Below are 25,107 nucleotides of genomic sequence, written 5' to 3'. Positions count from 1 at the left end.
GTGGGTGGCTGTTTTCAGTTCAGGGCATTTATCTATGTAAGAAACCTCTCAGTTGCTCCATGAGCTTTCTGAGAAGTGTAGCTAAAGTAGTGTGTTGCTTTGCACATCTCATTGAAGACATTCATCTTGTTTAAGAGGTGTTCGACCCAAACTGGCAGAACTGGCAGACTGGCACATTCTCGGGAACATCTCTGAAACGTTTATGGACTAAGGCCTCAATTTAATATTGTTGGATAAGCTTTTCAAATGGTTTAATATTTTGGATAAACTTTTTAAAAGATTTAATATTATGAAAAAAAACAATGATTTTGTTATAAATCGATATTTTTTACATATTGATATACTTTGTTATGTATTGTATTTTTTTTTAATATTTTAATATGTTGAAAAAATCATTCATTTAAAAGTTTATCCTAAAATATTAAATCATTTGGAAAGCTTATCTAACAATATTAAATCAAGGCATAAATGTCCGGTCATTGACCACTCTTCTCTGCCAAGTAAGCTCCCAATCCCAATTAATTTATTGGATGATTTAGCAAAGACAGCCCTCTGCTTCTCCAAAATCCATTCCAGCACATATAGTACCAACAAATTGACAGTGCTGGAGTTTTTGTCTAAGGAGCCCAGTATCCTTCACACTGCAATCTTTCTAGAACGTTCAAATAATATTGCCATCTTAGAACTCCCATCAGGGACAGCAGACTTTACAACTAGATGAATGATATGAGGCAAAAGGCCCACACCTTCGAAGTCACAGCCACGGAGAGCCTTCACCATATTTGATACTCTATGGATGACCACCAGTGCACTTCTAGTGCTCTTCTACATCTGTTGCTTGAAATGCTCCCTCTGCCTCCCACTCGGACAGTTCAAGGAACCATTTTGACTTTTCTGATTATTATAAATTAATTAGGGTTGAGTAATTATTTTATTAGACAAAATACTTGTGTAGGGGTTTCTCAGAGAGAAAAGGCTGTATGTAATATTGTAACTTTAACCTTTAATGTTCTGTTTGGGGGCTTTGTTCACCTTCATTAAATAACTACTAACTAAATATAGCTAACTAAATACAGGAAGTTTATAAGATTTTAAAATAGAAAGAGACAAATGAAAAAAATCTTCCTTTGCCACCAGATGCACTAACCAAAAGACTAGGAACTCGAGTTGGAGTTGATGTCAAATCAGTTCGGAAAAGAAGAGACATGATATTCTTCAACTTCTGCTACTTTACAATCAATTACATCAGTGCTCTTTTTATACACGGTGAACGTACACAATCAGGGATCTTTTCTAGAATAGAATATTGGAACAAACTGTTGTGAATAAAAAAACAAAAATCTAAATTAAAAAAAATGGTGTAATATTCTTGCATATTTTTTTTCTTTTAATTTTTTTTTATATTACACACAACCATTTATTCTCCCGGTTGCTGTGTAAAAATAATGAAATAACCAAACAGTTAAATGAATTGAAGTTAGGCGATTTTAAATAAAAGTGAAAAATAGAAAAGAAAAGAAAAACGCAGGTTTTACAAAGAAAGCTCCTGACAAGACACATGTAATTAAGGACAAATTACTGTAACAGACAGTTGCATCACTGCCGGTGTACAGAATTGGCAAATTAAATGTAAACGATTGCTAAGCTAACTTATTATAACAGCTAACTAGCTGGATTAAAGCTTCAGTACTAAACTAACAAACACAAACAAAAAACTAACACAAATTTCTATGAAATTTGCAACTGACTCCTTAAGAACAGTTAGCTAGACTATCTCAACTTCATTAAACAAAAACTGTAGATAGGTAACTTAAAAAAGACCTACGTACTACTACAAGATTAGATAAAGGACTCTGTATTAGGCTATAGATAGCTTAGAGGGCAGAGCATGAGTGTGTGGTCCATATGCATGGCACATTGATTCAAGGGCAACACGACACATGACCCAGTAACTTTCTTCAGTGGGAAAGACAAGGACTTCTTAGATCATGGGAAGCATCACAGTGGAAGGAAACGGCCATGGGATTTTTTTTTGTTTTAATTCAGAGTTTAACAATATGGCCGTGGATTCCTGAACGGCATGACACCGTTAGGGGGTAGACATAGAATGTCTGTCAACATGTTTTACATGTTCCGAACCTAGAAGGGGGTCTTATGTCAGCAAAGTACGTCTGACTGTGTACTCACAGTGCAATTCTGAGAAAATGAAGGAATTATATCTACATCCACAGCTGGCATACAACTAGAAGGGGGAATTGTATCAGTAATATAAGCTTTAAATATATGCATGAACACAGCTTCCCACATAATAGCTAATATTAATTATTATCATTATCATTATTGTTATTATTATCATTTATAAAGTGGTAACAAATGTTCAATTTTAATATGAGGCTTCGACAGCTCATGACAACTAACAATTAGTTTCAGTTTTTTTGAGCAAGAGTAAAATCAAGTTAGTAAGGCTTGCTGAAAGAACTTTATCAGGATTCAAATGAATGCAGGGCATTATACCTGTACATACTGGCATTAGCACAAAAGACACAAACACATAATCATAATCAGAAACAGGAAACAGAAACAAACAGTACTTACGGGACTTGTGCACCAAAATGTATACATCATTGGCTTAAATCTCATGTCTCCTCAGAACATTCGTAGAAATCAGAGAGAACACAGATTTGCCAGCAGTGACCGTTTGTGATATTAAATCCTTTCCTGCATTGCAACCCCATTGTATAGTTTTGTTAAGGTTCTTCTCTCTGAACCTCTGACACAATTTCCAAACCTGCAACTTTTCAATGTGTAACTGAGCGGTTCCCAAACTGTGTGCCGCGGCGGAATGTTTCACCGGTGCTATGATTATAGCACCGTGGAAACATTACTACTGAACAGGGGCACGGGTCCTTTAAGACCACGACCGGTCCCCTGTAATGTCGGCTGGCAGGGAGAGAGGGACAGCCTATCACTTCCTCCCAGCATCCTGCATGGAGACAGTGCGGTAGAAGGCAACCACAGCATGAGGGGAGAGAAGCATGAAGAGCTCCAGACCCCTGACTCCCACAGCAGAAGGACTCCAAGCCACCCTCCTGGCACATAAGGTAAGCTAGAGGGAACTGGAGGGTGGCTGGAGATATTTTTAAAAATCACTTTTATGTGTGTGTGTATAAGTATGAGTGTGTGTATGTGTATGTGTATGAGTGTGAGTGTATGTATGAGTGTGAGTATGAGTGTGTGTATGTGTGTGTGTATGAGTTTGAGTGTGTGTATGAGTTTGAGTGTATGAGTGTGTGTGTGTATGTGTATGAGTGTGTGTGTGTGTGTATGTGAGTGCATGTGTGTGTGTGTCAGTGTGTGCATCTGTGTGTGTATATATATGTCAGTGTGCTTTTGTGTCTGCACACACATTTGTGTATATGCATGTATGTTTTATGTCAGTGTGTGTATGTGTGTCATGGTGTGGGCATGTATCAATGTTTGTGTGTGTCAGGGTGCATGTGTTTATGTCGGTGTGTATCTATGTGTGTGTATGTGTGTATCTATATGTGTGTATGTGTCGGTGTCTATATGAATTTGTGTGTATGTGTCAGTGTATTTATATGCATCTGTGTGTTAATGTGCATGAATATCTGTGTAAGTATGTATGTGGTGGTGTATGTGCATACATACAAGCAGTCAAACATGTCTATATGTCAGTGTGCTTCTGTGTCAGTGTGTGTGTCTGTGTGTGCACACACAACTGTGTCAGGATATGCCTCTTTGTATGTGCATTGGTGTGTCATTGTGTGTGGTTTTATGTCAGTGTGTGTATCTGGGTCATGGTGTGTGCATGTATCATTGTTTGGGTGTGTGAGGGTGCGTGTGTATATGTCAGTGTATGTGTGTTTTAAGGTGTGTGTATGTGTCAGTGTGTGTGTATGTGCAAGTATGTATGTATGTGGTAGTGTATGTGCATACATTCAAGCAGTCATACACCAGCACAACATACAAACACACTCCTGCAATCTAACACAATTATTACATACAAACACACCACTGCATTCAAACTCCAAAAGGATATACAAACACACCCTTTCACTGAAACGCAAATACTTCACACAAACGTACATCCGCATTTAAAAGTGAACATTACATTCAGGCACACCCCTGCAATCAAACGCAAACATTACATACAAACACGCCCCTGTATTAAAACACAATAACTATATACAAGCACCCATTCAAACACCAACACTGTACATTACACTATAGCACCAGTAAATCCAGCAGCGCTGTACAGATATACAACCTAGAAATTTTGACTTGGGGTGCCTTGGAAAAATACTGAAATATTAAGGGCGCCTTGAACCTAAAAAGTTTGGGAACCACTGGTGTAACTCATTCATTCAACAGGTTTCCTCCTAGCAATCGTTTTGAAGTGCATTTGCCTGAATCCCAACCTCTACTGCAGTTGATGATCACCTTGCAATATCTCAAGGTTCATCTCCTCCGTCTTTTGTCACAATTGATTCCCCGTGTAATAATCTCATTAAATCCCAGAGTTTTCCTACAACTCATACTCATTGCACAACCTCTTAAGGTAACCATACATATTTCACTTGAAGCAAATATTCATTTTAACAAGTCACATTTAAAAAAAAAAAAATACTGTTGTTTCAGCTTGTTTAACTGCAAGTCTGAACAGAATTTAAGAATTATTTTATATTTTTCATTTTAGTTTTAACCATTTTGGTTTAACCAATTAATGGTTCTTGTTTAGTGTAAATATGAAATCTTAACACTAAACAATTACAAGTGTAATTTGTATCAATTCACCAGCTAGGTTAATGTCATGGTCCTGACAAGGTCTGAGTTCATTTTTTTTTTGTTTTGTGTTTGTTTGTTTGATTTTTTTTGGCACAGCAGACTTCTTATACAAATGTGCATCTTGCATTTGCATAAATGTCTCTGCAATGCCAGGCAAAAATGGAACGAAGTGAAATTTAGACAATACGAAGGATTAGTTTTCTCTGGTGTGGCAATTAACCCTTTGACTAGATTTCTATAATGGCATGATAGTTTAATTATTTGGGTATGTAAGAACAAAACAGGCAGGGATGCCACTAGGGGTGTAGAGGCAGTACTCTTTTAAGGAACCCGGTATAGCACAGGGGCCCACATGGTTACCTGTAGTGCCTAGTGGTCTGGTTCTGGTTGGGGAGTTAGATATATTCCCCTAACCAAACCGCGTTACCCAGAAGTATTATACAAAGGCCTTTATCAGACAGGAGCCTGCCCAGCCTCTTCACATACGGCAGCAATGGAGGATGTGATAGCATAGATGTCACTTCCTCTGTACATTAAGTAGTGTGGCCTTAATAGAGCATTTCATTGTCTTTGCTCTGATACCTATGGAGGGCTCAGATGTAGAGCAGTGTGTGGAGGGGTGGGGATATGGCAGATGTCATATTACCACCCTGTTCCTATCACACTGCACTGACGAACTGGATTGCTTGCTGTCCTACTGTGAAAAGAGGACAGCACAGCAAATGACCTAATAAGGCTCCAGTCACACTATACTGCATTTGAGGTAGAAGTAGGACTATTAAGAGTAGAAGGTAAGGGCAGGGGACAATTTTGGCTGGTTACTGTGGATAGGAGAAGTTATGTGTATGAATGTGTCTGAGAGTGTGTTTGTGTGTGTGTGTCTGACAATGTGTATGTGCATATGCCTGTGTTTGTATGTCTAATTGTGTGTGTGTTTGTGTCTGACTCTGTGTCTGTGTCACAGTGTGTGTGTGTGTGTGTGTCTGTGTATGTGAATCAATATAGTGAAAATGTGTAGCTATATTAACAATATAAAATGTGATAGAAACTGCACAAACTCTCCAAGGTTGTTCCCGGACAGGTACAACCAATCAATACAATAGAAAGTGGAGGGTGCGCTAAACAATGTGAAAACAATATGTGCACTTAGCAATAGAGTAATCAACTGGTATCTCCACGTCAAACTCAAACAGAGTTTAGACACCACCCCCTTATATATAATACTCAGTAATGGATATGGTGGTCAATCATCCTTCATTATCTCCTGTGGTGTCCTGCATCTCTTTTGGAGACCTTATTATTTCACCTTACATGAAGATTGACCACCATATCCATTACTGAGCATTATACATAGAGCCGAGGGTGGACTCTAAAGTCTTTAAGTTACCTGCACACTTGATTGGAGCCATTGTCTACTCACTGTATTAAGATTATGTATATATATATATATATATTTAAAAATCTACTTTTTTATGACTGTGTTTTTTATTAGCTTACTGGTTGAACTATATGTTTTTCTCTTTTTCATTTTACACATGTATTCATGCATATTCGAGTTTGACATGGAGATACCAGTTTATTATTACTCTATTGCTACGTATACATATTGTTTTCATACTGTTTAACACACCCTCGACTTTCGTGTTTTTCTATGTGTCTGCATCTGACTGTGTATGTCTGTTTCTCATTTTGCATCTGAAAATGTTTGTGTACATGTTCATATGTCCCAGACAGTGGGAATCTATGCATGTATGTCTGATAGAGTGTGTTTAATATTGTGTATCTGTGTATGTGTGTTCCTGACATTGTGTATTTGTCTGGCACTGTGTATCTTTGTGTATTCGGGAACAGTGCATGTGTATGACAGAGTGTGTGTGCATGTGTATCTCTATGTGTGAGGGAAGGAGGTGGGGGAGGCAGGCCAATTTATTTTAAGGGGCCCTAAGACTTCTGATGGCAACTCTGAAAACACTTCACACTAAATCTCTTTTGTGTTATTATACACAAAATAGCAGAAAACATCTTTTTTGTCTATTACAAATTAAAAGCACATGTCCACAGTTATATAATGCAGTATATTTAAAAGGTCCAAAATAAATAACACAACCAGCCATAATTTTTATATATTTTTATTTATTAAACAGTTATATTCTTTTAGTTAACTTAAATTTTTTACAAATGCAGCTTTCCATATACGTATCCTTCGTCTCCGTATTGTCACACTGACCCCCTGCATGATAACACGACTCTTTAAAGTCACGGTGTGCCTGTGGGTTGGTTAGCAGCAACAAATGTAGATCAATGGTGGTGAGTTGGCTAAAAGGCAAATAGGGTTGAGTGAGTGGGACCAACAGTTAATGTGAGCATGGTTTCTGGGTTCACACACTGACACTGCCCATTTACAACTACAGCTGTGATTTGAGCACTACTCAATAGAAATTAACAAAGAATCATGTAGATGAAATTGAAGTAACAATCATTTCATAGTGTGACTGCTTTGTGTAGTTTTTGTTTAAAAGTGAACTGTTGTTAATGCCCCTTTCATTGTTTTAGCAGGTTTTCCATCTCCTGTCATCCCCACTTCAAGATATTTAATGCACCTGTCCATAAAGTGAAATGTAGTTATCCAATCTATGAGCAAAACTGTATCTGCCATAAAGATGGATAATGTTAACTCCTGGATTGGTAAGCACACCTTGACTCTAACTAAGACCACTAGCAACAGGTAACTAACCATTAGAACCATTTAAATTAAAACGAGTAGAAAGTTAAGATAATTCCTATAATATAGATACAGTATTGCTAGAAGTACAACAAGGAGCTAAGTCAGCAGACATGTTTCCGTAAAGGTTTCCCTTAACATATACAGCTAACACTGCAGCTGCACTACCCGATGGTTCAACCTTCACATTAACTTTGTACCTACCTGGAACCCTGAAGCAGAAGCTTCGGTTGGATTGGTGGAGCTCTGAAATTACAACGTAGTGTAGATTGTTAAAATGTTGCCCTTCCCATGTGGTCAGATTAGTAATGGCAGAAAGATGTTAACATTGTTGAAGGGGAGAAGCGACATTGCAATATTGAGTACCACTGTTGGTCCTCCGATCTGCTACAAAAGCAATATGTCTGCTTCCGGATTTCCAACAGGGGTTTTTCATTGTGTGTTTTGTGGTTGTTGTTGCTTTGTTTTATTTTTTAATAAAACCACTGTCGATACAACCATGAAAAGCATGTGGATTTTCTGTTTATTGATAAAAATTTAAATTTGCTTCTAAATTAGAAGATTCCCAAGAGGTCCCACTCTACTTGATAAGACTGCTTTTTATTAATGTCAGGGCACTTCTTGCTTCTCATTTGTCGTAAAATAATTATGTTTTATATCAACAATAGTGTATATTGGAAGAAGCCAGTGAGGAATAACTTGATTTAACTGCTTATAGAGCATCGTGGGCAATATAGCTCACCATCATTAGAATAGCCATCACTGGTCTATGCTATTTAAAGGGGAACAAAATTACAGGTACCATTAAAATTGGTAGTAGTAAAACTTTTTAAACAAACAACATAGCTTAAATAAATTATTGCAGATAAAATAAATGAGCAACCGAAAAAAAAGTGAAAAAATCATTTACCTGTTGTAAGGGTACAGAATAAAGGGTGCACACTGTCCCTTTAAGAGAACTATTCAGAAAATAAAAACAAGGATATAACACTGAGTAAAAAGTCATACTTACTTGGTAAAAAATTATGGAAAAAGGCATTATTCTTCCAAAATACCTTTAAAATGAATATACACAAATAATACAGAGCTGTATCAGTTTCACAAGCTTCACAATAAAGTGTACTGCCTCTTTAAATATATATATTTTTATATTATTGCCTCTTTAATGCTTTTTTTTATATTACTGCCGCTTTAAATACTTTTAGTATGGGGTGTCGTTGTTGTGCTGCCCATTGCTTTGGTTTATAAGCAATTGGTATTGGTATTTATATTTGGAAACTAATGATATATTTTACGCTACAAAACTTGACACCTTTTAGAAATTGCAGTATTTTGGTATTTTTAATCATTCTGTGTACATGAGTGATTATTATTATTATTATTTATTGTAAGTAAAAAAAAAAGAAGCTCTCTAAAGGGTGGCACTTCTTATGTTATTCATCAAATTAAAGACACAGGGTTAGTTTGTTCGAGTTAATAGACTTGGGTATAAACATGGCTAGGTTTGATTTGACAAACCTGAGTAAGTCTGACAGATACTGGCGAAATGCATTGGTGGAACATTTGGGACACTATTGTTTTTTTGCTTGCAGACAGAAAGAAACAAAAAATACAGCAGCCAGATGCCAGTTGGGACCACTCTGTAAGGAGAGACAAGGGTATCATATAAAGACCCAAATCTGTTGTTAGCTGGGACCAGCTCATGAGAGAGGCAGAGGGTTTGGACAAAAAACTAGTAGTGAATCCCTCAAGCATTTATATTGTTTGTAATGTGCAAAATATAGTATCTGGGAACTAACAGAATTCTTTAAATGTGCATGTATTGTTTGCTGAAGAAGCACTTTATTGTGGAGCTTGTGTAAACAATACTGCTCTGTTATTTGTTTTTAGACATTTTTTTAAAGGTGTTTTGGAAGAATTAAGCCTCATTATATTTTATTACATTTTAGTCATGTGTCACTTTTTACATTGTTATATTGTTGATGAGCAGGGTTCATAGCTTCATGTTCTAAAATAATTATGAGCTAAATCATGATTACCATATATGACTGTGAAGCGTTGACAGAGGGGTAGGTGGAATATCAGTACTTGCAACTGTAGTATGTGGCTGCTGAAACTTCCTAAAAACCAGAGTATCTTCTTTTCTGGTAGTACGATGGATGTAGACAGTAGGATCAGGGAGCAGCACCTATGAAGGAATTCCCACACTCAGAGCGATATGGAGGAGGGAAGGAAAAAGACACGGATAAACTGTAGTATGCTGAGATCTTAAGTGATGGTAAATGAAGTGAAAGGAATTGCACTTACAATTTTCTGGAGCCTATACTCAGCTCCAGATATGTGCGCCTGGATGGTACAATCCCCGCCTATGGATATGTAGATGGTCCTTGGATGTCGTCAAAAGGGGGTCTCCAGTGGTAGTAGGGTATATCTCCTTTCCAATGGCAGTAGGCCGGTATTCAAATAGTTGGTGATATATACAAAGAGGATAAAAACATGAAATAGTGCTCTCTGGATAATACAAAATAAAATTATAAAAAACTGAGGTATACTCACAAGTGAAGAGCAAATAGGATATTGCTCAATATATGTAGGCGTAGGTGGTATGATCCCCACCAAGGATATCACTCCTTGAGTCCTCCAGTGGGGGTGTTGGAGAGAGTGGAAGGAATTTATCCTATTATCCTATTTGCTCTTCACTTGTGAGTATACCTTAATTTGTTATCTTTATTTTGTATTATCCAGAGAGCACTATTTTGTGTTTTTATCCTTTTTGTATATATCACCAACTATGTGAATACCGGCCTACTGCCATTGGAAAGGAGATATACCCTACTACCACTGGAGACCCCCTTTTGAGGACACCCAAGGACCATCTACATATCCATAGGCGGGGATTGTACCGTCCAGGCGCACATATCTGGAGCTGAGTATAGGCTCCAGAAAATTGTGAGTGCAATTCCTTTCCCTTCATTTACCATCACTTAAGATCTCAACATACTACAATATATCCGTGACTTTCTTTTTCCCTCCTCCATATCGCTCTGAGCGTGGGAATTCCTTCATAGGCGTTGCTTCCTGATCCTACTATCTAATAATTTAATGATCCAAACCAAAGGATTTTTAGAATATCCTAAACAATTATATAGATATTTGAATTACAAATTAAATATAATATTCAGGCAGTAGCATGTGTTTAACTCACTGCATGCTATTGGATTCCTCAACATATTTCAAAGCAAAATCCACAATCCTTTTAATACTAACTGTTGTCATACAAGTAAATGTTTTTTATTTATTTATTTTTTATCTTATTGTTGATTGTTGGTGTTCTCGGGGGCATTTTTTTAAAGCGGTAGAACCAGCATGAAAAAAATAATAATTTGTTTTTATTTTTTATGATCAGAGTTCATTACTGCACTCAAAGACTTTTGAGTTCATTTACAATCCAAATTGTTTTAATCAGAAATTCTAAGACTTGATGTGCAAAGATTATTATTAATAACTACCAGTTGGTTTTGTTTTGTTTGTTTTTTTGATAGAAAAAAATAAACTTATCAACAAGCGTTTGTTTCAGCACAACATAAAAAAAGTGTAATTAGCTTATCCCAATTAGTAAAATCTGTACGCATGCCAACTCATACTCAAACTGCTACTTATACAAAAAAAATTGCAACAATACAGTTATCTTTTCCAGTCCTTTTGCACAAAATTTATTTACAATGTATACATAATTGTTCCATGGTTTGACTATGGAAAAAATGTACGCACGACCGATGTCTTGCTGAAGATTAAAGTCAACATATTAAAAAATAAATCTTCTTCAGTTCTTCTTGAGCTGCATAAAACAGGAAGGTGATGTACATATTGGTTGTTGTTGCATGGGGATACTGATGCTTTGATGTGACAATTAGGCTCCAAATACACTTGCAATTTGGTTTCCATGCCTTTTCCTACCAGTTTCCTTAAGACACTGCCTGCAACAGCTGATTAATCATTGTTGATGACTGGAGTTTTTCCCATCCTTTCCGATTTACATCTGTTCAGGCCAATTCAAATATGGTGAGTAAATGAATTAGACATGCAAATTCAAGCCTCAGGCGAGAGGGAGAGAGAGAGAGAGAGAGAGAGAGAGAGAGAGAAAGACAAGGAGACAGACAGAGAACCAGAGGGAGACAGAAAAAAAAATATTGAGAGACAAAGGTGCAGAGAAAGAGTGCATGGCTGAAATCCTTGAATCGAAGAAAAAAATCTTCTGCCTGCCATTGTAATGCTCTAAAATAATCTGCAAATATGTAATTTTTTGTCATTTGCAAGATAACTGTAAGGCTTTTTTTTCTTTTCTTTGTTTTCTTTTTTTAAGTAAGGAGGCTTCTGGAGGAAGTGAAGAGCTATGGAAACAACACACATAGTGTGGAAAAATTTCACATTTTTTTAAAAAAATCTATAAGAAACAACATAATATGGTTAACAGTATAATATCATTTACAATATTTCACTCTTTGTTCTCTTAACGTCTTATATACGTATTTATTGTGTCCCCCAAACTTGATTTCAGTGGCTGTTTTCTGCTGTTTTAGGGGTATCTGGCTGGGGTCCATATGATGAAAGTAGGATCTCTCTTGGTCCTTTGCAGATGCCAAGAATGGAACTCCGCCTTATGAGCAGAAGACAGTGCTTGAAATGTGTCATTGTAAACAACACATATTCCCTTAGGTTACTGAGCATGAATGTCCATGGCATGTCCACTCATTGTTGGATCTCCCGTATTAAGTACTGAGGGGCTGGATGCTGACATTGGCATTCCAGGGTGAGCCGGTCCCCCATGCATCATCATTGCTGGGTGCTGATGGTGTCCAGGAATGTAGGTATGCACAGAAGGCCCATGGCGCATCGGAGTATGATGTAGGGGCATCTGGGATGGAGAATAACTTGGCTGTCCCATACTCATACCCATTGGACCACTTGGAGATATGTAATTCCCTGGCATACCGTGCAGAACTGCAGGAAAAAGCAAAGAAAAAACAAGGTTAAAGGTTTCTATACATGTATATTCACATATACACCTGGGTTGAATCTAGAGAAAACGCGATAGACAGAAAGGGAATGCAACACACTCAATACAAACAAAGAACATATATGATGAATGCACCCAAAGGTATGAGGTTCTGAGGATATTATAAAAGAGGAGTATGGAAAGAAGAATGGAGGTATATAATAGTAAAACATAAAAATAATATTATCGGGGGTGGCAACACAGCAAAGTAGCAACAGTTTGGGTTAGGGAACACTACAGACTAAAATAACTACAATATTTGCAATAAATGCAGTATTATTAATATGAGCATTTCTAATAAGGAGACTACGGCTGTTCAGTAAATAGACATATGTGTTTTCTGACCAGTTTGTGTCTGTTATAATTCATAAGTAATATATTTGGTGGGTCAGCACTGCCTGTCTGAGTAATCAAGGCATCTGTAAAACCCATCCCCAGAAGGAGATTTAATTATTGGTTGCAGTGGAGACTGATCCATAGGGCCATATGGTGTCCCCAGTTTTTTTGTGGAAAAAAAAATGATTGTCATTGTAAGGACTAATGAGAAGTGTGTGTTAAAATAAATGTGTCTGCTATGATTATATCTGCAGTCTCTAATCACCCCTTTAGTGATGACTGGAGGTGTAGCTGGTTTTGAACAGGGCATGCCATCTCAAGGGTTTTGTGAGTACACCCCAACAGGTCGTTGGAGCCAGCGCTCCACCATTGTTAAACTTCACCCACCACCACTGGCAAAATTTGACTATTTATGAGTAAACCCCACAACACCCAGATTTCTAAAACCCAAATAAAACAAACTTGAAAAATGGTGGGATACAGTATTAAGCCAGCTATAGTAATAGTTAAAGTGTAACTGTCACTTCCCTAATAATTAAAGTTTCTCACCAAATTCTATCAAAATTCTTACTAGAGTGAATAGAACATCGGAGGTGTCAGGGTATCTGTTCATCTCTGCCAGGCTGGGACACAGCTTCGGGACTTCCTACACATAGAGGGGGACCCTCCTCATGGTCCCTCCTCTCTTCACAGTGGTTTCAAAGCTAATGATGTCACAGGCCGCCAAAATGTTCAAATTCTACCATTTTGGGTGCGTGGGTATAAAATGAAAAAGCTACAATACAAAAAGGCTCATAGGGAATAGGTCATTGCCCTGTTTTGTTCCCAATAGTGAATTATTATTGTGTATGTTCTGGTTCTGATCCTGGCATTGTCTAAATATTTTACTTCCTATTTCCTTTGACTCAGCTATTGTTATATTGCTATATTCCTGATTTCTGGCTTCCCTGACCTTGGTTTGTCCCTAACCATTCTCTGCCCTGGCAAATGTTAGCCCGGCCACTCTAAGGTCTGGTATACTTTATCTTTACTATTCCATTATACTCTCTGTGTGCTGGATCTCTCTGTATTCCATGTCTGAGGCAACAACATAGCCTGTTTGGTGCAATGGGTACAATCACATGAAAAACTCAAAGTTATATATAAAAAAAAAAAAAAAAATCACAACCCATAGCTTTTATTTCAAATATCTCAGATCTGACGTTTCATTGTTGTCATAAATAAGATAAAAGCAGAAGGACCTTGGAATAGATGGATCCATAGCAGTAAAATGGCATTACAGATGTGTGTTGCATGGGAACCAGCATTTTTCTACATGTGAGAAATCAATAACTGTTCGCAATTAATTCCTTCCTTCTGATCATGTACGTTTAAAAAAAAATCAGACCGCAAACTCAGTCAAGCTTTCAATAAATTTGAGAACAATGAGAAAACAGAACGTAAAACAATAACCGCCCCCTGCTTTCCGTGGGCCTCTGCCTTCTGCATGGATTGCTCTGGTTGATGAAAAGTGACAGGTGTATTGTTTCTGAGAGCTATAAGCTCCATGATCATCAAGGGTGAAAGCAGAATATTACTGCTAAGTAGGTTCAATTGGCTTGAGTTGTAAGTAATGGGGCAGTGGGAACACCTTGGTTTCAGGTCTCAGGGCTCAGCAAAGAATGGCTGCTTAATTTAGCCTAAAGGAACATTATGAATGAAAATTGCTTATAAAAGAAAAAAAAAATATACCTTCTCATCTGGTCCTTAATCAAAAGTGGCAATATTTTTCATGATAACTAGTGATGTCCCGAACGGTTCGCAGGCGAATAGTTCCTGGCGAACATAGTGTGTTCGCGTTCGCCACGGATGGCGAACATATGCGATGTTCGGTCCGCCCCCTATTTTTTTTGTGGTCTTTCAGTCAAATTTACTAATACTAAGTAAAAATTACTTAGTATTAGTAAATTGTGCCCCTACTCGCAATACCACGCGTAGGGGCATGTCTATTAAACAGTGAGCAGCCTGTGGCTGCTCACTGTTAAAAAAAAAAAGAAAAAGGGTCCCCCCTCCCTGAGCGGGTGGGGGCCCTAAAGTAAAAAAAAGGGGGAGGACTTATTGTCCTCCCACCTGGCCCCCACCCCTGAGCGGTGGGTGGGGGCCCTAAATACCAATGGGGGGGACCTATTGTCCTCCCCCCCGGCCCCCACCCCTGAGCGGCGGGTGGGGGCCCTAAATACCAATAGGGGGGGACCTATTGTGCTCCCCCTGGCCCCCACCCATGAGCGGCGGGTGGGGGCCCTAAATACCAATAGGGAGGGATCTATTGTCCTCCCCCCCGGCCCCCACCCCTGAGCGGCGGGTGGGGGCCCTAAATACCAATAGGGGATGGACCTATTGTCCTCCCCCCCGGCCCCCACCCCTGAGCGGCGGGTGGGGGCCCTAAGTACCAATGGGGGGGACCTATTGTCCTCCCCCCCGGCCCCCACCGCTGAGCGGCGGGTGGGGGTCCTAAAAAAAATGTTCCCCCCCAGGTGACTAGGGGTCCCCAAACCCCTAGTCACCCCCTTCCCCCCCCCAAAAAATGGTCCCCCTACCTACCCCCCTCACCTTAAAAATAATGAGGGGGGAGTCATTAAAGCTAAAAACCTGTAAATAAATAAAAAATAAACTTACCATTAGATGTCTTCTTTTTTCTAAAATCTTCTTTCTTAAGCCCCCAAAAAGGCCAAATAAAAAGCCAATATAACCGTCGCACTTTGAAAAAAAAAAAAAAAAGCGCAACAAAAATTAATCCTTCTTCACCCTTTCAAGCCACCCAATCAGAGTGCTCTGTGTCATTTTACACAGCATGGGAAAGTTCTGTGGAATTTTCCCACGCTGTGTAATTTGACTCATAACTCTCTGATTGGTTACTTAATCCACCAATCAGAGTGTTATGAGTCAAATTACACAGCGTGGGAAAATTCCACAGAACTTTCCCACGCTGTGTAAAATGACACAGAGCACTCTGATTGGGTGGCTTGAAATCCACCCAATCAGAGTGCTCTGTGTCATTTTACACAGCTTGGGAAAGTTCTTTGGAATTTTCCCACGCTGTGTAAAATGACACAGAGCACTCTGATTGGCGTAAACCAACCAATCAGAATGTACTAAGCCTAATTGCAGGGCGTGGCAAGGCTTTATAAGCCTTGACCCGCCCTGCGGAGCTCAGTACGCGGCGTGCCCTCGGGTGAAGAAGGATTAATTTTTTTTTTGCGCTCGGATTTTTTTTTTTTTTTTCTCAAAGTGCGACGGTTATATTGGCTTTTTATTTGGCCTTTTTGGGGGGCTGAAGAAAGAAGATTTTAGAAAAAAGAAGACATCTAATGGTAAGTTATTTTTTTTCCAGGTTTTTAGCTTTATTGACTCCCCCCTCATTATTTTAGGGTGAGGGGGGTAGGTAGGGGGACCATTTTTTTTTGTGGGGGGAGGGGGTGACTAGGGGTTTGGGGATCCCTAGTCACCTAGGGGGGACACATTTTTTTAGGGCCCCCACCCGCCGCTCAGGGGTTGGGGCCGGGGGGAGGACAAAAGGTCCCCCCTATTGGTATTTAGGGCCCCCACCCGCCGCTCATGGGTGGGGGCCGGGGGGAGGACATTAGGTCCCCCCACCCTATTGGTATTTAGGGCCCCCACGCGCCGCTCAGGGGTGCGGGCCGGGGGGAGGACATTAGGTCCCCCCCGCCGCTCATGGGTGGGGGCTGGGGGGAGGACAATAGGTCCCCCACATTGGTATTTAGGGCCCCCACCCGCCACTCAGGGGTGGGGGCCGGGGGGAGGACAATTGGTCCCCCCATTGGTATTTAGGGCCCCCACCCGCCGCTCATGGGTGGGGGCCGGGGGGAGGACATTAGGCCCCCCCCTTATTCTTGTTTAGGGCCCCCACCCATCGCTCAGGTGGGTGGGGGCTCATCACTATTGTCGCCAGAAAGAGTCCCTGTGGGTTTTAAAATTCACCTGCCTATTGAAGTCTATGGCGGTTCGCCCGTTCGCGAACATTTGCGGAAGTTCGCCGTTTGCGAACGGCAAATTTCATGTTCGCGACATCACTAATGATAACCTATTAATTGAATTGCTTATGAAGCATAACATGCAGGCATTTAAATGTAATTGACCTAGAAATTAAGAAACAATATTTAGATTAACTAAGCTATGAAATGTCATGGGGATTCAAAGAAAGCCACGGCCTTCCCAGGGTTCTATATAGAACACGGATGTCTACCCTTACATTTCCCATGATGCTTAGCCAGTCTTGGGTGTAGCTGAGGGAAGTGTTACTCACAAACATCTGGGGTGCCAAGATTAGCCATCACTATTCTATAGAACGCCTTTCCCGCCTAGCTGGTTTAATATTGGTGTGGCACTTCAATGCTGGCTTTACAGCATACAGGAATAGATTTTTTTTTTTTTTTTTAAATACCCCTTCCCCCATAAATTTTTTTTTTTAAATCTGCTTGTCTTCTAGAACAATATCACAATTGATCTGGGGAAATAAGATTGTGCTTGCAGTGGTTTTTTTTTTTAACATTCCTTTAGAGAGAATAGAATATTTTTCTTTGCTAAGTAACACAAAGCAAGATTATGGGGACAGTTTAGCCAGACTTCACTGAGCCCACTGCTAAAAGATTGCATTAATTATCTCTCCTTTTTGTATACTGAATAAGTCAAATCCATTTGTCACACTGCAAGTGATGGCATACTTAATTTGGATATAGTCAATTAGCCTAGGCTAAGCTTCGAAACCTGCTGTGCACACCTCTATTTTATATTCTTTTTCTTTCCCTTTGCCACACGTAATCCTATTATAATGGATAAAACAAAGAGGAGGAAACTGAACATGTAAAGTTTTTCTTTTTTTTTTTTTGGTGGATGGAATCCTAAAAAGAAATGGCTAACTGTTTCAATGCGTAGCCGATGTTTATTTGCTTCAGAAAGTCCCTGTTTGCATTTTTGATGTCTTGCAGGTTAGTGAAGAAATGTAACCCATGCATCAACTGTGGTTAGACAGATTTATGACACTTTAGGGACATGCTCTTTCCTCCTACTTGCACTGCTGCAGACTGCTTACATTTTGCAAATCAGTCTGTTGCCATGGCAGCCCCCCCCTTCTCCACCCCCCCCCCCAAAACCCCCATCTCCTTTCTATTCCATGTTTTGTCATGTGGTCAGTACTGTATAATAACAGACGAGTAAAATGTATGTTGCATACTGCAATTTTTTCTGGAAACAAGCATCAAATCTACCAGGGAAACAGGAAACCCGGATTTTCATGGAAAAGGGATGAACAAGCATGGAGCTCTGGGCACAGATCATATAAAATAAAAATAAAAAGTAAATATTCCTCAAAACAAAGTAGAAACAGTGACCCCGGGTGTACTTACTTCCCCCTTGCTTTGCCATTGGTAAACTAGATGAAGGTTACATGTAGTGCCATTGCCCCTCCATGCCCATATTCATGCCCATTCCACTCATAGGTCCTAAAAGGGAGATAAAAATCCAAGAAGATGCCAGAAGTTCAGAAAAGTAAACAGATAGCACCCAAAGAACCAGCGTCAATACAGTTTCTGAGGAAATTTACCAGAAAGAAAGCACCCAGATTTACTTGGTAAAGCCACTAAGAGGCATAGATGAAGAGATATAAGCAAAGCAAAGGAATTTTAAGCTTTAAATAAAACTACCTACCCTGCTTACTTGACTTTATTTCCACCCCCAAATTAGAATAGCAACAATGACACACTTACCTGGTGCTCTGATGCCCATATGTTGTTGGCCATCCATTACAAAACCACCCATCGGCTGTCCATCTGGATTGTACGGAGTTCCTTGACTTACTAAAACATAATATAGCTATTTAAATTCCACGTCTGGAGAATAGTCGGAAGGTAGTTAAGTTAAAGAAATATTTGAATAAATGTATGCTTGAAATGACAAAAAAAATACATTAAACATTTATTTACACAATGATGACCCCCTCGGTAGAAAAGTAGTTGTTGGCAGAATATTAGACAAAACAGTAGTATAAAGTAACCCAACACCATTTCTGAACAGCATGCTATTATCCAACGAGATAATTCAGTAATACATGTTGATATGTCTTGGTTTTAGTCAAGAATATACAACATTTAACATTCTGTTAAATTAAAGAGCAGATACAGAACCCCAAATAACGTTAATAAGAAATAGAATTGAACTTGTTCTATACTTTACGCTTTAGCGGTACACATAAAAAGCTTGTTTCAAAAGTGAGATGCCTTAGGTTATTAAAGCACAAAAAAGATCTACCTCGTTGATGTCTTTGAACTTTACTGAGTCTCATAAGGGAATGACCCCGTTACCCTTTTGACAGGTAATAAACGTTACAGCAATTCCACACCAAGCCATGCACCAGGGAGTGGTCAAAGTAGCAGAAGATATAGCTGAGAAAGAAAGCTAATATAATACAAGTAAAAATGTGTAAAAATATAACACATTATTCAATGTTTCATAGGCCATTGTCTGGATGTATGAATATATTGTATTAAATTTAACAAAGATAACCAATTTGTAGTGACACCAAAAAACGAACATGAAAAAGTTCCGAATTTGTTTTAGGTGTGTTTCACTCCCGGCAATTAATCTATTTACCAGGTAACGGACCTCCCGGTGAATGGCTTGAGGATGGTTTTCGCCTGCGAGACTTGAATACAGTTACTATTGGGGACTTGCCTGCTCGATTGGACTGGTCTATCATAGGCTGGACTATTCTTCTTCTGGCGTTTATAAACCTATAAAAGAAAACAAAAAAGGGTATGGGAATAATTGCTTCGAAACTGTTCCAGATCCTAGTTGCAGATTTTGACTCTCATGATGAGCAGGATTGATGTGGTTCAGTGGCATGGCCTACATGCCGTTTGAAATGCTCTGAAACCCACATAACCCCTGTTGACCTTTTAGAATACAAGCCAGGAGTTTCTGAGTTGATTTATGTTTGCCTGCTTTTACCACAGTTGGACATTTCCATTTAATCACCACATGAGGGAATTACCCAGAACTGTTGAAAAACAATACACATACCACTCTACTTCCAAATTCTATAGCACAAAAACAAAAACTATACATACTGTGGCAGAACAGAGAAAGCTGATACATTATATTTTTGAGAAATTATGTAAGACTCTCCCTGCATTTAGCTATGTAGCCATTTCACAACTTTTATTAAAATTCTCCTTTTTTTTTTTAAAAGTCTAATTCTATTTTAATGCCCACTATTAAGATAATGAACTGTAATGGCTGTGCACCATTCAATGAGGGAATGTCTGGCGTTTTTATCACCAAGAGCTCACACTGCTGGGGAGTTCACAGTAATGATTTCGGTGGAGTGACTTTTTTTTTTCATTCTTTTCTCTCTCTCTTTTTTTGGTTGATTCAAAAGCTTGGGTCAGTACAAGGTCAAAGCCATAGAGTAATTCTGCTAACAATCCTGCATTCTTCAGAAAGGGCCAAAAAAAATTATAAAAGACATTGCAATGCAAAGGTTTAATTACTGTATTTGGAAATGGCCTTACAACATTCATATATTGCTATTATCATCTTCAGTGCAAATGAAAATAAGCATATGTGGTTACAAAACCCAAGTGCACAAACCGCATTAATAAATAAAGTTTTTAAGCATTTTGTTAATATACAACATAATCAAAATACATATGTATTAATATTCCCAGCATACATTTGTTTTTAAAAAGGAAAACTTAACTGAAACACGATCACGACCAGAATAAAACAGAGCTAAACATTAAAATATTTTTAGTGGTTGTTTGTTTTACTTCTTATCCAAAGTATTCTATCCGTTTATAAGTTACAGACACTACAAGAGTTTTGCTAAACAAAAAAAGCTACAAGAAAAAAATAAGTATATTTAAATCACCAGCATTTGCACATCTTCTTATTAAAATTATATTTAATGGTGGTTTCTGTTTTGAGTTTTTTTTATAAAGTTTTTATGTATTCAATTTGTACCGCAATATTTTTTTTTTTGTCATTAAATAATAAAACAAAGAAATAAACAAATCTATTGTCATGGCAAGCCTCTTTGACCTTCACTTAGAGTGCACCTAGATTTTTGAATGCCATTCTTAGCAGGAGGCCTCTGAATAAAGACTTTCCCGTGGCCCCTTTTAGACTGGGGTCCAGTTTCCATTGTTCCTCGGCCAGAGTTCCACAGAATTTTGCATTTATTTCAACTGCCTTTGCCTGTTTAACTCTCATTCATTAGACGTTGAAAATCGCAAGATCCTTAATCTCAAATTTATGTACAAATAGAAGTTCGAGAATTGTCTTTGTTGTATTAAGAATGGCAAATAACAGAACATGCTATCTGGAGTAGTAAATTAATCCTAGTCTTCTTCTTGTGACGGCCTCAAAAAAATCAGTTTAGAAGAAATGTTGCCGACTTTAATCTGTATTAAACAAACTCTTTGAAAAATACTTCCCTGTTCAGTAAGCTTCCACATATATAAGTAAGTAGACATTCTGCAAAGAAACAATTTCTTGAATCCCTTAAGGGTGAATTCATATGGGAGAGCATTTTCCTTTTAGGCAAGGTAATAAAATGGCATTCTTGCTCCTCCCAGTAGAAGTCAAACTCAGGTCACCATCCCATCCTCATATCTGCTTAAATAAATTGGTCCAGCTGTTTATTCCCCAAATGGCCTTTGACCTTTTCTATCATCCCCTTACTTTAGCAACCAAAGGCCTCTTTCGGCACCCAGTTGCCTATTAAACCAATAAAGAGGTGTTTTTTTTTGTTTTGTTTTTTAAATCTACCATTAAACGAAAAATAGATAATTAGACAGATGGAAAGACAACTGTTCAGTGTATAGACGGCTTACTGTAATTAAAAATAGGATCACTTGAAAAAGATTTTTCTTTAAAAGGGACATCTAAAACAAAGTAACTAGGGGTGGTATACAATTTATTATGCCTTTCATATAGCCAACACATGGTTTGGGTTTAGAAGCCCTAAATTGTGGCTATTAAATTACTTTTACTGTGAATGTATATGGAGCCATGCTTAAAAAAAAATAAAAGTACTTGAGCAATTTTTATGATGGTGTTATAAGAAGAAAAAAGTGGAATAGAAGATGGGATATATATATATATATATATAAAACATATGTAGATATATGTTATAGATATATGTTAACATATGTAGAAATATATTATATATATATACATATATATATATATAACTAAGTGCCGTAGATTGTAAGCTTACTTGGGCAGCCTTAATCACTTTCTGCCAACACTGTTTGTCAGTTATTTGCTGTTCATAACCCATAATATTGTAAAATGCTACGGGATCTGTTGGCGCTATATAAATGGCAATAATAATAATAATCTTAAACTTGGAGCGTGTCGCAGAAAAAGTTTCCTCTACATAATAATAACGAATATAACATTAATATTGTGCCAGGCTAGGTTTAAGGATAGTTTATCCCAATGATCTGCACCTCTGGACAGCTGAGAGCCACGTTACCATGTTCTCCTGGTCTTCGGAGTCCAGGAAAAACTGTTTTCTCCACATTAAATTCATTAAGGGTTCCGAGATCCATGCCTTAGCCTACACAGACCAATATAATATTTTTCCTCGTAGGTCAAAATGTTGAGTAGATACCACTCTGTACAGTTCTGCCTACTCCCAAGCAAGCTCACCCAACCTTTGGGATCGCTCCCCTGCCCTACTGCAACAGCTGTCCCTCATTTTACTTGACCTAATGTTCGTAAGAGTACCATTTTTTTTTCCAGTGTAGGAAGAAGAGAGTGGGAGGGATAATGGGGTAGCTGACTAACAAATGTTCTCAAGCCTTGGAATAGCCAAGTCGGATAGTGAATGAAGTCAAGCAAAACATAAAATATAAACAGACCTATAGTACAATGTTACCAAGTGTCACAATATATTGACAACTTTCTCATTTGCTCAACATAGGTTAAACATAGGTACACGTTACTTGGACCAAATGTAAACTGAAGAATATTCTTGCTAGATGTTTTACTATAATGTACCATGTATTCCAATGTAATAAAAAACATTTCCCAGTAAAGTAATGCTGAGTAAATTATCCTCTAATCTTAATGCAGAGCTCACTTTCAAATAAGTATCATTTGCCTTAAATTTTCTTTAAAACTGCTACAACAGCTTTCCGTTAATGAAATGTCATTACATAAAAATGGTTTCTATTGCATTGAAACAACTAATTAGCTCTATGATGATCATACTTTATACACATTTAATTCCTATTATATGTAATGCTTTACACTGCAGTATATAAAACAGAATATGTTGATGCACTTGGCATGTTAAACATAAAAGTGCGATTATTTGTGCAAAGATCACAAATACACTGATCATACAATACACTGATCATACAATACACTGATCATACCATACACTGATCATACCATACACTGATCATACCATACACTGATCATACCATACACTGATCATACCATACACTGATCATACCATACACTGATCATACCATACACTGATCATACAATACACTGATCATACCATACACTGATCATACAATACACTGATCATACCATACACTGATCATACAATACACTGATCATACAATACACTGATCATACAATACACTGATCATACCATACACTGATCATACAATACACTAATCATACAATACACTGATCATACCATACACTGATCATACCATACACTGATCATACAATACACTGATCATACCATACACTGATCATACCATACACTGATCATACCATACACTGATCATACAATACACTGATCATACCATACACTGATCATACCATACACTGATCATACAATACACTGATCATACCATACACTGATCATACCATACACTGATCATACAATACACTGATCATACCATACACTGATCATACCATACACTGATCATACCATACACTGATCATACCATACACTGATCATACAATACACTGATCATACAATACACTGATCATACAATACACTGATCATACCATACACTGATCATACAATACACTGATCATACAATACACTGATCATACAATACACTGATCATACCATACACTGATCATACAATACACTGATCATACAATACACTGATCATACAATACACTGATCATACCATACACTGATCATACCATACACTGATCATACAATACACTGATCATACCATACACTGATCATACAATACACTGATCATACAATACACTGATCATACCATACACTGATCATACAATACACTGATCATACCATACACTGATCATACCATACACTGATCATACCATACACTGATCATACCATACACTGATCATACAATACACTGATCATACCATACACTGATCATACAATACACTGATCATACCATACACTGATCATACCATACACTGATCATACCATACACTGATCATACAATACACTGATCATACCATACACTGATCATACAATACACTGATCATACCATACACTGATCATACCATACACTGATCATACCATACACTGATCATACCATACACTGATATACAATACACTGATCATACCATACACTGATCATACAATACACTGATCATAGCATACACTGATCATACCATTCACTGATCATACAATACACTGATCATACCATACACTGATCATACAATACACTGATCATACCATACACTGATCATACCATACACTGATCATACAATACACTGATCATACCATACACTGATCATACAATACACTGATCATACCATACACTGATCATACAATACACTGATCATACCATACACTGATCATACAATACACTGATCATACAATACACTGACCACTGCATTTACAAATTTATTACAAAAACAGATTTATTTTTCATCAAATCAAGGGTTTTAAATAACTAAATGCTTATTAAAAAGACACTATAGGCACCCTGACCACTTCATCTTGTTGAAGTGGTCTGGGTGCAGCGTCCCTGTCCAGTTAGCCCTGCAATGTAAAACATTGCAGTTTTAGAGAACCTACAATGTTTACATTGGAGTGTTAAGATTGCCTCTAGTGGCTGTCTACCAGACAGCCACTAAAGGCGATTCTTGCTGTTTCACACAGTTTAGCTCCATGTAATTATGCCGGATATCTTCACACTTTGCATGAGGATGTCCCACATCTTAAAAATCA

General features: G+C 38.1%; 1 protein-coding gene across 4 annotated transcripts in view; it reads right to left on the bottom strand.

Annotated features, from left to right (window-relative positions):
- Positions 1–11,095: 11,095 nt before the first annotated feature.
- Positions 11,096–25,107, bottom strand: part of MEIS1 (Meis homeobox 1) — a 131,651-nt gene continuing 117,639 nt past the window's right edge. The window contains exons 10-13 of one of the 4 annotated variants that reach the window (XM_063443785.1): positions 19,566–19,705; positions 18,683–18,772; positions 18,323–18,418; positions 12,439–12,529 (exon numbers count right to left, since the gene is read on the bottom strand). In XM_063443785.1, coding sequence (XP_063299855.1) covers positions 18,360–18,418; positions 18,683–18,772; positions 19,566–19,705 — 289 coding nt within the window. In that variant the 3' untranslated portion in view covers positions 12,439–12,529; positions 18,323–18,359. Of the gene's footprint in view, positions 12,530–18,322; positions 18,419–18,682; positions 18,773–19,565; positions 19,706–25,107 lie in introns of all 4 variants that reach the window. The other 3 variants (XM_063443786.1, XM_063443783.1, XM_063443784.1) reach the window with 3 other exon arrangements.

Source organism: Pelobates fuscus, chromosome 2, assembly GCF_036172605.1.
Source record: "Pelobates fuscus isolate aPelFus1 chromosome 2, aPelFus1.pri, whole genome shotgun sequence".
Classification (NCBI taxonomy): domain Eukaryota; kingdom Metazoa; phylum Chordata; class Amphibia; order Anura; family Pelobatidae; genus Pelobates; species Pelobates fuscus.
The sequence above is the reverse complement of the archived record's forward strand: the minus strand, read 5'-3'. Positions and strand labels throughout refer to the sequence as shown.